The following is a 13,357-nucleotide window of genomic DNA, read 5'->3' as shown; positions in this document are numbered from 1 at the left end:
GTTTTCTGGCTGTAATAATCGCCCGTTACTTACAAAAGGGGCACGAGTCTAGGAGATTTTGATATTTTACTAGGCATTCAAAATTATGCGCAGTACTCTTGAGGCTAAAGGCCGATCACATGAATATCGCTTAAACAGAAAACGCCTGAGATTGACCGCAGTGTGCCGTTTGCTGAAAACCGATAAGCGTGGCTGCTGAGTAAACAGAATTCAGAATTCATTATTCCTATCGCCTAATTCAAACAAAAATTGCAATCAGGCAATCAGTTTTCCTTAATTTCCACACGCTTACACACCTGAGACATAGCTTGTGGTGCACGTTTCACGTGAAATAACGTTTGCCACCCCAACATGTTACCAAGTTTCATGTAGAGAATTAGAGGCACTGCGACATTGTCAAATACATTCGTGCACAAACCACACAAGTGCCAGGGTTGCTTGTGGTTATTTGGAAACGATATTTTCGCAGAAACTGATAATGAGTAGACCAATTAAATTCTAAGACACCCTTTAGCATATAGCACTAAATTTTGGGAACAGGTAAGATGACCCAAAATCAATGTTAGTAGATTGAAGCAAAACAACACAGAATGACCGCGTGTATAATACTCCTTCTCACTTCATCTCGTATTATTAGTGCTTTCCACGTATGTAGGTCTTACCTCATTCAATCTGCCCCCACTCCTGAGGTTCTACGTTTCTTCACATCGTTCTACTCGAACCCAGTTTCAGCCTTGCCTTTCATACTTTGGACAGGATGAATTTATTAGGGCGAAGTAAATGTACGCTTTTACGAAACCTGCTCTATATTGGGCATTTACGGCGTAAATAAAATAGCCCAGAGAAGTAACAGCAGTTATTTATTCGTCTATAACTGACATGTGTCATCAGGTTTCAGTACGATTATTCGGTTGATTTTAATGGGCAATAAGTTTTGAAGTTCTAGAGAAGGCGGCTAAGAGATAACTTTGAAAAACTGAATAAATATTAACTCATTCACAAAAGTATTGAAATAGACAAAGGCGAAGGAAAAGACGCTGTTTTGTGATTTTCCCAACCAGACAGCGTTTTTCACTGGAAATTGGCGTGTAGCTTATGTTGAACGATAAACCATTTATTCACGATTCAATACCTAGGCTGTTAAAACTATTTGCTGATAGAAGTGAACATCAAGAGTGCAGCCAATGTAGATATTATATTCGCAATTCACGGAGTACGAGCACGAATAGTTCATGCTTTAACACGAAAGGACTCATCACGCCATAGTTGAGCGATCAGAGTTAGAGATAAGCACGGACATGTAAAGACCAAACCATTTTCACCCGCTCGTCCAAATTGCTTCTTCGAATGTAAAGGTCTTGAAACTTTTCTTTCAAACAAAGACCCACAAAACAATTGTCATCCCATTTACGACAAATCACGGAGTTCCGATTTGCACCCTTGTGCACCTCGGGATTTGTCACACAAGTGCGTCAACCGTGCGCTCCACATTTTCCCTAGTTACTGTAGACAGCCAAACCGGATGAATCAATGTTGCGTGGAATTTAGCAAAGGTGGAGGACTGTAGACGACGTGGTCTCATTCCGTGACCACGGCAGACAACAGTTGACTAGCTCTGTACCATAAAACCTACCGATTGTAGATGCTAGTGCTCTGTGGGTGCATTTCGCAAATCCTCCGGCAACGGAAACTAGTGGAATTGACCGCTCTTGAGAGTGTTGCAACACGTGTTTTCTCAAAATACAGCCCTATCTAGGTGCATTTCCCGCATTCCTCAAGCGTCTGAAGGAGAAATTCCTTAGCTGATGATGCACGCCTTAATCAGCTCGTCTCAGAATCCAGTCAGAAACTGGAGGTATCATTCGATTCTTCGTCTGGGAGGCTCGTGGGTTAGCGGTGCATCAAAGTGAGAATAGTTTCACGGAGGTGCCGGAATAACCGGATAATTGATTGAGATAATGAAACAATGAATGGTAAAAGCACCTGAATGCCTCATACCGATCCAGAAGAACTAGATTCCGTAAGTTATTAAGAGCTTCCCAACTCTTGAGCTGATCAGCGCTTTGAACATACCTTCACATTCAGCGCAAAAGAAGAAATGGACAACATAAATTAAGGGAGGGTGATAAGCAGATATTGTACTGGCTCGTTTGAAGAGGTAAATATACAACTTCCCGACCAAACAATAACGTACTGTGATTCGTATAAACACCTAAATATCTTCACACGTCATTCGTTCCCGGCAGTAGAGAACACCTATGACTATAGTACTCCACCGAAGCAATCTAACACGGGTTTATAAAAAGTGGGCAAAGAGCCAGTTGGGTACTCTCACCCACCCCTCTAGCCACTCTAGATGAGATCATAACAAGTCCCCGTAACTTGTAAAATTGCGCTGTCTGAGACCTGGAAGCCAGTATCAAGCCTTCCCGTATTCTAGTTCTACCGTTTCTCGCGTCACAGTTTTCTACACAATTCCAACTTATTTTACGCTACCCTCGCTAAACGCCTCCCATATTGAATAGGATTATACCAGTTTGGTCATATGCTTCGGAATTTCTTCCATTTTTCGATTTCTTCTCAATTACCAGAGTACATACCACAATTGTGGTTATCTGTCTTGAGCCGGAGTGGATTCCCTTGAAGTCCAGAGGACATTTTCTGAAAAGGTACTCTGAGTGCCAAGCTAAAAATGCACTTCTAACTTGGCTTGCTTGACTAGGAATTGCCGTCGATATATACATCCGCAAATTCCCATCAACCCCATGTTTTCTCTAAAAATCAATTTGTGTGGCTATCTACTGGAACGCAGAATTCGGCGACGGGTAGGGGGCCACTGAAAGGTATTCAGCAAACGTTTTGTGAACGGTCGTTCCGGGAACAATCGTAAAGGCTTTTTGTGCATTGGCCATGTGGTGAAATAGTCTGTTTCATTGCTTGGTGTTTTATTGGTCTGTTTTTTAGGACGTATTCTTCTTCTGCTAATGGGCCGCCCCACTGTGCTGATTGCTGTGCTGCAACTGAAACGTCTGTGAAAGATGGATAATTGTTCTGAACAAGATAGGCCCAGCTTAGAGATGGTACAGTTTTACGTGCATAAACGTGGGCAAGTTGACGAATCCAATACAAAAACAGCATTTTGCCAGTTTCGTCAGATTGCAACTGCGGAAAATGACGATTCCAAACGATTGTTTACCACTCTGATTGTTAGACGAACAGACATCGTCCCACCGACTACAGCTAACTATTTGATGGAGTTGTGAGGGAGTGTTTGAGTAATTGTTCAAAGTCTATGGAGCTGATTTTGACAACGCTTCTATTGTCCGGTTGGGGTGAACAAGATACATATCGGAATCAAAGGGGGGAGTCGACAGATGACCCGAAAACTGTCTTACGTGTGTCAGTTGGCTGGTCTATTTTACTCTCCCCGTGAATCCTTCGTGCAATAGAAGGTCACGTCTAATGTGCATATATATAGACAAATTGATGAATCCCATAAAACAACAGCATTTTGCCAGCCCCGTCAGAATGCAGCTGCGACAAAGACGACTGTTTTTCCAATCGACCTGTGTTGTCGCTTGGCGTCTCACTGTTGGGTCCCTGGCAGGCTTTATTCCTTTTTAGTAATCGGTCTCTCCGATGTGTTTTTTGTAGCCTAACGATTCGGTGCAACCTCAAATGAGGAGCGGTAAATTATTGTTTTGCTTCCATTTCATAAAGTTCATTTCTGGATCACCCAGCTGAAATCGTTCATCGGAGTTATGTTTACTGACAGCTTTCGTTAAACAAAGCCCACAAGGAAAAATGTCCAGTTTAATGGGGGTGTTAAATTTTCATGCTGCAATATGACTAATAAATACAAGGTCTCGATTTTTAAATCACGTCCCTCTTCACTAACATTAAAAGGGAATGTATACTGAGTGAATCAGCTTATTGAAGCGCACTCCAGCTTGCCGAAAATCTCCTGAGAACTTCTGATCACACCGTGATCTGAATAGCGAGGACGTCAGAAAAATCAGCTCAGCCAGTTGTTTATTAGCGCTGAAGTAATTCAGTGAGATAAGGGTCTTATAATCCATGATGTTGTGCAGCGGGTTCAATCACCCACCGGCGACATTGTCATCTGTTCAGAACTGAAGAGTTGGATCCCGTAGAAATTAGGTATATAAACACTCTGACGGATCAGATAAACCAAATGAGATGGTATTGTGATTATCGGCTAATTTTCACAAATAATAATCGCCCAATTTTAAATTGCTCTTGGTATTCCGATTATGGGAACTTCAAAACCCACTGCGGAAGCTTTCAAGAGAACCTTCTATGCTCACCTCACATTCGGTTCTTTCTGAAATTTCACATGAAACTTTTCTATGTACAGACCAGGGAGTCACAATATTTTGAGAGCGTGGATACAGCTCATCCCCATGATGAAGACCATAGTGGTGTTCGTTTGTGTAATTTTGGCCTCATACCTGAAAAAGACTCTAAATTTATTCGCTAAGCCTCGGTCTTGACGAGAATGTATCATTAGTTGAGCACGATGAGAGCTTGCGGTATCAGAACATCAGCGAAAACACTAAATACCGCTTACCATGTTAAAGCAGATGAATATAGTATCAATCTGGGTTTTCAGTTGTGTACGTCACCTACCTTAAGCCAGATTATTTCCACATTTCCAGATCTACGTTTGTGATTGCAACGAGATACCTTATCACAATGCAAGTTAGGTACGAACTTGTTTAATGTGGCATCGGTCAAGTGTCGGATTTTCTGTCGGAGTTTTAAGCTGCGAAAATTGCGCGTGTTCTATAACTTGATACCCGCGATAGACAATGGTTGGTATGTCGGGAAACGCACAAGTCCACGCCAAATTTCTTGCCCTTCAATTTTGTCAATGAAGATACAGGCATGGTTCTGCGTCGTTGTATGCAATGGGTTCTGATTTTCAAGAGTGTTTTCGTTGTCCCGGTTTCCCTGAAGGCGTGCCCCTGTTGTCACGTTTTTGGTAATTACGGTTGGCATACACCAAGTTGCAACGTGGCGGCGCGATGAAAACCATATTGATTATGGAGTAATACTTTGTTTCATTGCATAAGGCCTGCCTTAAAATGACGTTAGCAGATTACTCCGTTTTGCGCCATTTGATGTCATCCTCCGTCTCCTGACCCACATATTATGCAGTGGTTGTGCAATGAACCGGTAAATCAAATTACTTGGCGTGAAAATCGGACAAGCGCTTATCTGCAACGACGATCCCAACAAGAGGACTTATCAAAATGATATGTGTGTCGCTGTTATTGTCTTGTGTGCATTTATTTTTGGAAAACATTGTTATGCAACGTGTTAGCTCATGCATACATCAGACTCGACTTCAAATGGCCTGAGCAGATTACGTCGCTTAGCACCGTCTGACTTCATCCATTACGACACCGGAACAGTAGCCAAAGTTAATGAGTTAGGAGCAAAGTTAGTATGTTACAAACCTTTGTGAAAAGGGACAAGCTTTCTTTTGATGAGAGGAATTGTTCGACATAAGGTCCACATTTACGATATCATCAGCTCAATCTGGACAAAAGTCATTTTGCCTCATTCCTTCATCCATTTAAGTAACTCAAATTTGGAGGGCTTCTCCTTCAATTATTTCGGTCTTTGGTTTTCTCAGATGATAATATATGCCACGCTGATATCAGTGAAACACCATGAGGGTGAGCATTATTCTGGATGAACGAGATCTCATAGAGATTTACAGTGCTCCATGTATTGTCTTGCGGGGAGAAACGTTGAATAATATTCCCTGAATCATGTCGTTTTGTAGGAATGTTCACGATGGACCTCCGAGTGCGCTGGCGCTTATGATTTTCTGACTTAAAACTCATACGTAATTTTACACTGTAGTGGGACAGATGGTGCACATACGCGAATCTGTGGTATACTATTTGTATGATTCTAGACAAGTACGGCTGCAATGCGGGATACCACGGAATCTCACAGCATATACGTCACGCTACCTTCAGTGTTGTTTCGCAGTATGGCTTCGTCTTTTGAGACGTATTTGGCTCCTCGATCAAACGCCGTCATCTCAGAACCATAGGTGATGTAAACTAATGTAAATGAATCTACAACTGGTCGCGTGTTCGAGTATGCAAGAGAGAATTTATTCGAGGAGAGTATGATGGTAAGGAAGAGACTTCAAGAAGACTGCGCATGTCGGTGTGAATTTCCGTTCAGGATAAAGCAAGTAACTTATCACATCATTTAGACAATCTGTCTTGTTGCAAGCATCATTCTGGACTTGACAGCGATAAAAGAAATTGGGGCAAACCAGATGACGTTCAAGAGTGAATATTCAGATTGATCCTCTCCTCAAACATGGTAAGTAGTTTATAGTGACTTTGCTGATTTTCATTTATTCAGCAATTATCACATTGGGAGAAGAAAACTCATTCAAAGACAAGGATTTCTCGTATAAAATTAGAGTTCTCATCAGAATGATGAACTAAAATTTCTCAAAAACAGCCGGATTTCTGGTTGGGAGACAATCACGACCATTCTCTATTTGCACAAACAAAATATCCCCGCAACACTAACAGAACCAGTTGTACAAAGATTTAGTGTTTGATGATATTCATTTCAAGACTAATTACCTCTCAACCTGATTGTAATGTCTTTGGATTTTAATGAGTCTATATTAGAATCAGCATGATATGGCCGCCAAAACGTCTCACTGGCGTTCCTGATATTAGTTTTCATTCAGATTGGCTGACTGAGTGTCTGGGAGCTTTGGCATCCTCAAAGGATAGTGGTAAACCAGAAATGAATGGCTTTCCTTTGCTTCACAATAAGACGTCCACCTGAAAACTGCTTGCGGGTCAGCGAGGCACCAGCGGCGAGCATTGATGCCAAGCTGACGTGGATGGTGACGATCACGTTGATGATGATGATGATGTTGATGAAGATCCTGGCGATTATATCTATCTTGATGATAATGATGATGCGGAATGATTGAATCACTTGATTTTATCAAACTCCTCAGACCAGGGACCCGGCAAAACAACATGACGTCACATACCCAGTTGCCACCTTATACATACCGGATTTAGAGGAGGAACCCTCGACAAAAATAATATTCGAAAGTTGTAAGTCACCCTTTGTTGTTCTAAATGGACCATGTTTGTAGTGTATCACCTGGTGCGAGATTCAAATGAACCAAATTTTATTTATTTAGCATAATCAATGAAGCTTATTAGGTGCCGTACGATTTGAATTACAGGTCTACGGCTATCTGCAAAGTCTCCCAGTCATTTCGGGAGAAGCATGTGGTGCTTTGTATCTTTATTTGGCATTACTTATTTTATCAAAGGAATAACCGGTTTTATTGTTTGAACACAAAACACTTCAAAAAACGCGCATCTATACAACTCCATGCGACACAAATGTCGCCAGGTGCTTTGACTTCCTGTTCTGATTTCGTTCGCGCTAAAAGCGGTCATTTGCGAATCCCCTGTGCTTATACTGTCATCTAAACACTTCAGAATATATTGGGAATCTGTTATACGTGAGGACAATTTCGGTGACAACCAGGATTGAATTATTGTTTACTCAATGACCTGGGCAAACGACGAACTATGTTGAAAAGAACAATTATTATAGTTCGTTCCGATGTATGCTCAATTTGGTGTTATTATTTTTATTCCTGTGCCACCCACTACTGGTAGATTAACTTATTGGAGACCCGGACAACTACACACTCAACGGCCAACTTAAACTACTTACTATGGTACGACTCAATGGTGGATGTGTATCGGCAGTAACTGTTGATATTCTCATCCGGAATGCAATAACCCAGCATCCACACAGGGCACACGGATAGTCATGGTCGGAAGAAATCGCTTAAAAAAGGGGGTATTCAGTCACTTCCAAGCGCAATACACCACGGCCCGAAATGGGTTACTTCGGCGCAAATTAAATGACAGTGTTGTGTTACCAGCTCACAGAAATCCCTTTATTATATGGCGGCTTCAGACGGCCCATCAATCATCTAGCACACGTGTAAAAAAGTCATTGCTCTGTAAGGTCAACATTTGATACGAATAGAGGTTATTGTACTCAACTTTATGCACTTTCGTTATTCAGTGTTAGAAAATAATCAGATTCGAAACCTCTTCGGATGTGGTTTTCAACCTGCTGACAGGTGCCAGATCCATACTAGGGTAGATGCCGTCCCATATTATCTGACATCATGAGAAATCTTTGGAATCGTTTTCGGAGATTTTTATCTTGAAATTGATGGTTGTTTATGCCCAACTGCTGAGAATTACTGTCAAGCTCTTTCACACTCATTGTAAATCATCACCAGTTTGCTTCTCACGAAACTCCAGGTAGTTTAGAACCGGACCAATCACGGCCCGGCTAGTGGTTTCAGCACCTAACCGATTGGCTAGTCATCAATATGATTGGCTCTCGGTGGCGCGAGACCAAGCGCCACGGTTACAGTCAATGGGACAGAAAGGTGAAACCCTCCCACGCACCTTGTTTTTGACAAACAGCATAAGCTTTTTCTTCTCGAAAGCGTCCTCTTGTACTTCGGTGGGTATTCACTGACTATCACGGAATTATGAACGAAAGCTGCAAAGCGAATCGAAAAATTCCGTACTAAACGACCTTCAATTGGATCAAGGCGGAGTTACATAAGAACTAAATACTATTCGCATTACTCCATCACTAGTGTCCACCGTTACACACCTTATCGCTCCGAATGTCGCTTGCATATCACCGGTTTCCATTTATCTCCCTTAGGTCGGCCACAGCTGCTGGTCGTTTAGGCAGGTTCTAAATCTGAGTCTAGTTTACTCCTTCCGATCATCAAACGATTATTTTACTGCCAGTTTTATGGGAAAATTCCACCCGTCTATTAACGATAGCAGAACACGATGCGGACCAGTTGCGATTCATTTTATTTTTTTAAGCGTCACACCACAGAGTGCGTGTTCTTCAGGAGCAGACTCTGTGGAGAGACTTGATGGTGGCTTCGACCTCGTATCCGGCTTCGCACAGCTCCATTAGTTGAACTGATAGCTGAGCAAACCCTGGGACCTGAAGACGGAGTGATAGCAGGATCTCAGCTGGGAAGTCAATCTAGGCGTGCAAACGAAAGGTTCACCACGCATTTACAAGGAACTAGAGAACTGAAGAATCACCACGCATACGACGGGCCGAGGATCGTACATGTTTAACACAGGTTTGGAACAATGCCTAAGAACGCTACCAAAGGAACAGGAATGTGTGATCAGGCAAGAGTCACCCTAACGTACACCAACGAAATTCAGCATTCACGAGAAAAAGTGCAATTAATTCTGTAGAGTGAGGAAGATTGTCTATGAGGCACACTGAACTTCGGGCGGGTACCAGGCCCGAGATTGAAGAAATTATTTATGAGATTTGTTGGCGAGTATCAGCGTACCTGAATTTCGAACATTTGGAAGTATCTTGATAAAACCACTTCATTGTTAGCAGAGAACAGGCGAGTGAGTGAAACTGTGTGAGCACCACGAAATAAATTCCTTGGTACTGCTATTACCGGTTTCACTCGTATTGGGGCTCAGCAGGTGGTCGCAGTCCCCGAGTTTCCGTCAGGCTCATGTTACACTTGAACACAAATTACACATATTTTGACCAATGCTCCCAGAGCAAGAGAATCGAACGAATCCGGGTGAATCTTGACAATGATGTTTCGCTCCAATAAATGCTCAAATGAAACAGAAGGTTGACGGGAAATGAGGAAGTGCGCCTACCTAATTAGAACTACCTGATGACGAGAATGGCACAAATGGCAGCGAGGTACCAAAAACCTTCCAGCAACCATCTAGCTAGTCCCGTTACGACTGCTGATCGTGCTCTGCAGATAATTGCGTATTTCATCTAGTGACGATCGTCCATGTTGAGATCGGATTCTGACTGCAAATGCTGTCAATTTTGAATGTAATGAAAGAGGAACCGTTCGAGACGGTTTTAGGAAATCTGAAATCAGTCAGGCAACCTGGCTTGTTGATAGCTCGCCAGGGAAGTGTCCGGGTTGTCTTGAGCTCACCTGTGAATTTTAATTAAACACATATGTACAGAATGTTTTTCCAGAGATTTATTATTAGGTCTTCGAAACAGTGGAACCACGAGACAGAATAAATGGAACAGAAATATCGATATAAAATTAAGCCCCTCCTTCCACCGCTTCAACGCAGCTTCCGTTGGTCGGACGTCGATTTGTTCGGTAAATGTTCCTCAAAATTGTTCGATTTGAATATCAATACAAGTGAGTTTAGCCAGAATTGCACATGTTTCCAAATGTTGCTTATTCACAAACATACGGGTCCTTTGTCACGACTGTCTAGTGTCATTTCCGAAGAAAATCAATCACATTAAATCTAACTGGACTAAAGTGTAGCCAGACAACATCATTCAGCTGCTCTCAATCTAGGTATCTCCATGTTTTCACTCGAAGGCGATCTCATTTCAGAACGCTTTGGTTTGTTTATTAAACTGATAAAACTACATCATTTGCTGCCTTCTAGGATTCACCCTGGTGATAAAGTGCATACACATAAAGTCGCTTCGGAAACTAACTCTCAAACTGTTGAACACCAGGTTTCGGAGTGGTCACCAAATTTCAAGAAAAGTACGATGGTGCTAGTGATGTGAGTACCCGATTAGCTTCGAAATTGCCTACAGAATAGTTCTTGTGATGGAACCGAACTAAGGGTTGTTTGGCACTTATGGTCGCCTTAGGTGAAACCAAGAGTGAATGCATTGACAAATATGGTATACATATTTTTGCACGCTAGTTTGTGTGCACCACGAGGTCAACTCACATGCTGAATTGTGAAACAATGCGTCTGGAATTGATCGAATACTGCCTTGAAACACATGAGCTCATCCCACCTGGGCAAGCGCTTTACCATTGGCTTATGGTGGATCATCACATCCCTGACGATGTCGGCAACTGTGTCCTTGACGACGTGTAGAAGCTGAAAATAGCGAGTGGAGAAGTTGTGTAATATTGTGACAGACTTAAAAAGATTACTTGCACAACCATACGGACCGCGTCCGATTAACTTGTGGCCTCAAGAAATTCCCGCTACATTACTAACTGGATTAACGTTCATCTTCATCTAAGCATCACACAATATTCTCCACTAAGCAAATCAATTCAAACCTATAGCGATCTTTATATGGTGCATTCAGTTGCTTTTGTCGGAAGAAAGGAAAGAACCTACAAACCTGGAGTGCACGGTGTAAATTTCGCCAAGCAGCTTCGTGTTCTTCTTCGGTTGCGGCCCCCATCAGGCGTCGAGATATTGAGAATAAATGCATACGAGACGATAGTTTTCTATCTACAACTTTCACCTGGAAACAGGAATACAATTCGGCACTATATAACGTTAACAGGTGCTCTGAAAATGCTGACTGGGAGAATTGTCTTCCTGGATTATTCAATAAGCTCTGAAAATACTGGGAGAATTGTCTTCCTAGATTTTTCAATAAGAGAAGAAAATAACCAGTCTAACTGTCTATCTATCAATCTATCTATCTATCTATCCATCTACCTCTCCATTTATCAATCTATCTAGCTAACCATCCAACAATCTATGTACGTATTTATCTATTTATCTGTCTATATATCTATCGAACTATTTATATATCTATCAATCTATCTGTCCAATTAAAACGATGGGTGAAACGTTCATCAGAGGATTCGTTGATTGACGAGCCAGTCAACTAGTGTGACCGCGGCTATGTGATGCGGCTCCCGTGATTGCAGGACGAGTGGCGATATATCTTATCTAACTGTGAGTTCATCATACTGCTGATTAGCCAGACGTGGTCGAACGGTCGAGTGTTTTAACTACTAGTCCGGAGGTCGCGATTTCGAGACTCTTCGGAGTTTCGTGAGATGCGCACTGCTGGTGATTCCCAATAAGGATGAAAAAGCTGTACAGTGCTTCTCGGCTTTTCACCATAGATTGGCTTCACTCAGAGGTCAAAATCTCCAGAAAAATCTCAAATATCCTCACACCACCAACAATATATACTTAGCTCAGTGGAAGGATAAACTGCACACGATGAGTGAAACTTCTATCTGAGAAGTCGTTGCTCGAAGAGCCATTCAGCACGTGTGACCGCGAGATGTACATCCCGTGATTGGAGGATGAGCGTCGATTTATCCTCTCAAAGTGCGAGTTGGTCACACTTTTGATCAGCCACTAGTGCCCAAACAGTTAAGTGTTCAGTTAACTGGTCTGGATGTCGCGGCTTTTTGATCCGAGTTTCGTGAGATGCGCACTGCAGATGATTCCTACTGCGGATGAAAAAGGTGCACAGTGCTTCTCGGCTTTTCATCATAGATTGGATTCACTTGCCGGACGAATTTTCCTCATCTATATATCTCTCTATCTATCGATCTGTGTATCGAACTGTCCATCTGTCTATCTAACTAAACATATATACATGAGCCTTCCTGTCGAGATGTCCGCCTTTATGTCCACTTGATTTTCAATGTAATATATATCCGACATTTTCTGTATATTAATTTATTTGCCTATCTGCCTCTATGTGAATCGCTTTATAATTATGTATAAATGTTTGTACTTATGTCTATAGATAGGTATATATATATATGTATATATATGTGAGTGTGTGTATCTATGTGTGTATTTTCATACGTCGTTCTATCCGAGATGATGACAATTATATGACAGACCGGGTAATACATAAATGAGATGTATGCACTAATCACCCTTGTTCTCAATATCAAAAGAGTTGTAGTATTCCGGTAGCTAAAATCAGCAGCATTTCTGAAGTACCCGTTTTTCTAAATAAAACAGACAAAACTGAACTTAGGTGAATTCCTTAAGACGTTAGATGTAACACAGATTTGAGTATGAATTAGGGAGCCCGACGAGGACGTTGACTGAAAGAAAAGGTGAGTGCATTTGCTTAACACGAAGGACTGCGATGATGTCGACTCGGATAATGAAAAGGGTTTCTGTCAGTGAAGTGATGGACGCAATCGATTACAAGTACCCTAACTAATTAGACTGCCATTCGACTTCGGATTAGTCACTTGGTTCCCTAAATATATTGTGGCTGTTACAATGGACAATACAAAATATAGAAAATTCTGCCGAACACGTACTTTTTTGGCCTCATCATTCTGGTGCATCTGTAGATCATAATGACCTTGAAACTTCTCAACTGGGAGACTTCCCATCGCCTGAAATGAACAATAAACAGACGCTTTTCACTCTATTGTCAGCTGAGATAGCGTATTGTTGCATAAAAATAGAAATCGGTTTTAAATGCATCC

At 41.8% G+C, this 13,357-nt stretch overlaps 2 protein-coding genes across 2 annotated transcripts in view; one reads left to right on the top strand and one right to left on the bottom strand.

Annotated features, from left to right (window-relative positions):
* The window catches only part of T265_09827 (hypothetical protein), a gene marked incomplete at both ends in the record, with an annotated part of 32,923 nt that extends 23,860 nt beyond the window's left edge, over positions 1-9,063 (top strand). Inside the window, one exon of the mRNA XM_009176013.1 lies at positions 8,967-9,063. Within this exon, the coding sequence (XP_009174277.1) occupies positions 8,967-9,063 (97 nt within the window). The remainder of the gene's footprint in view (positions 1-8,966) is intronic.
* The window catches only part of T265_09826 (hypothetical protein), a gene marked incomplete at both ends in the record, with an annotated part of 19,446 nt that continues 15,080 nt past the window's right edge, over positions 8,992-13,357 (bottom strand). The window contains 4 exons of the mRNA XM_009176012.1: positions 8,992-9,093; positions 10,863-11,018; positions 11,272-11,397; positions 13,187-13,264. Of these exons, the coding sequence (XP_009174276.1) occupies positions 8,992-9,093; positions 10,863-11,018; positions 11,272-11,397; positions 13,187-13,264 (462 nt within the window). The remainder of the gene's footprint in view (positions 9,094-10,862; positions 11,019-11,271; positions 11,398-13,186; positions 13,265-13,357) is intronic.

Source organism: Opisthorchis viverrini (assembly GCF_000715545.1).
Source record: "Opisthorchis viverrini unplaced genomic scaffold opera_v5_315, whole genome shotgun sequence".
Taxonomy (NCBI): Eukaryota; Metazoa; Platyhelminthes; class Trematoda; order Opisthorchiida; family Opisthorchiidae; genus Opisthorchis; species Opisthorchis viverrini.
Note: the sequence above shows the minus strand (reverse complement) of the source record. Positions and strands in the feature narration are given on the sequence as shown.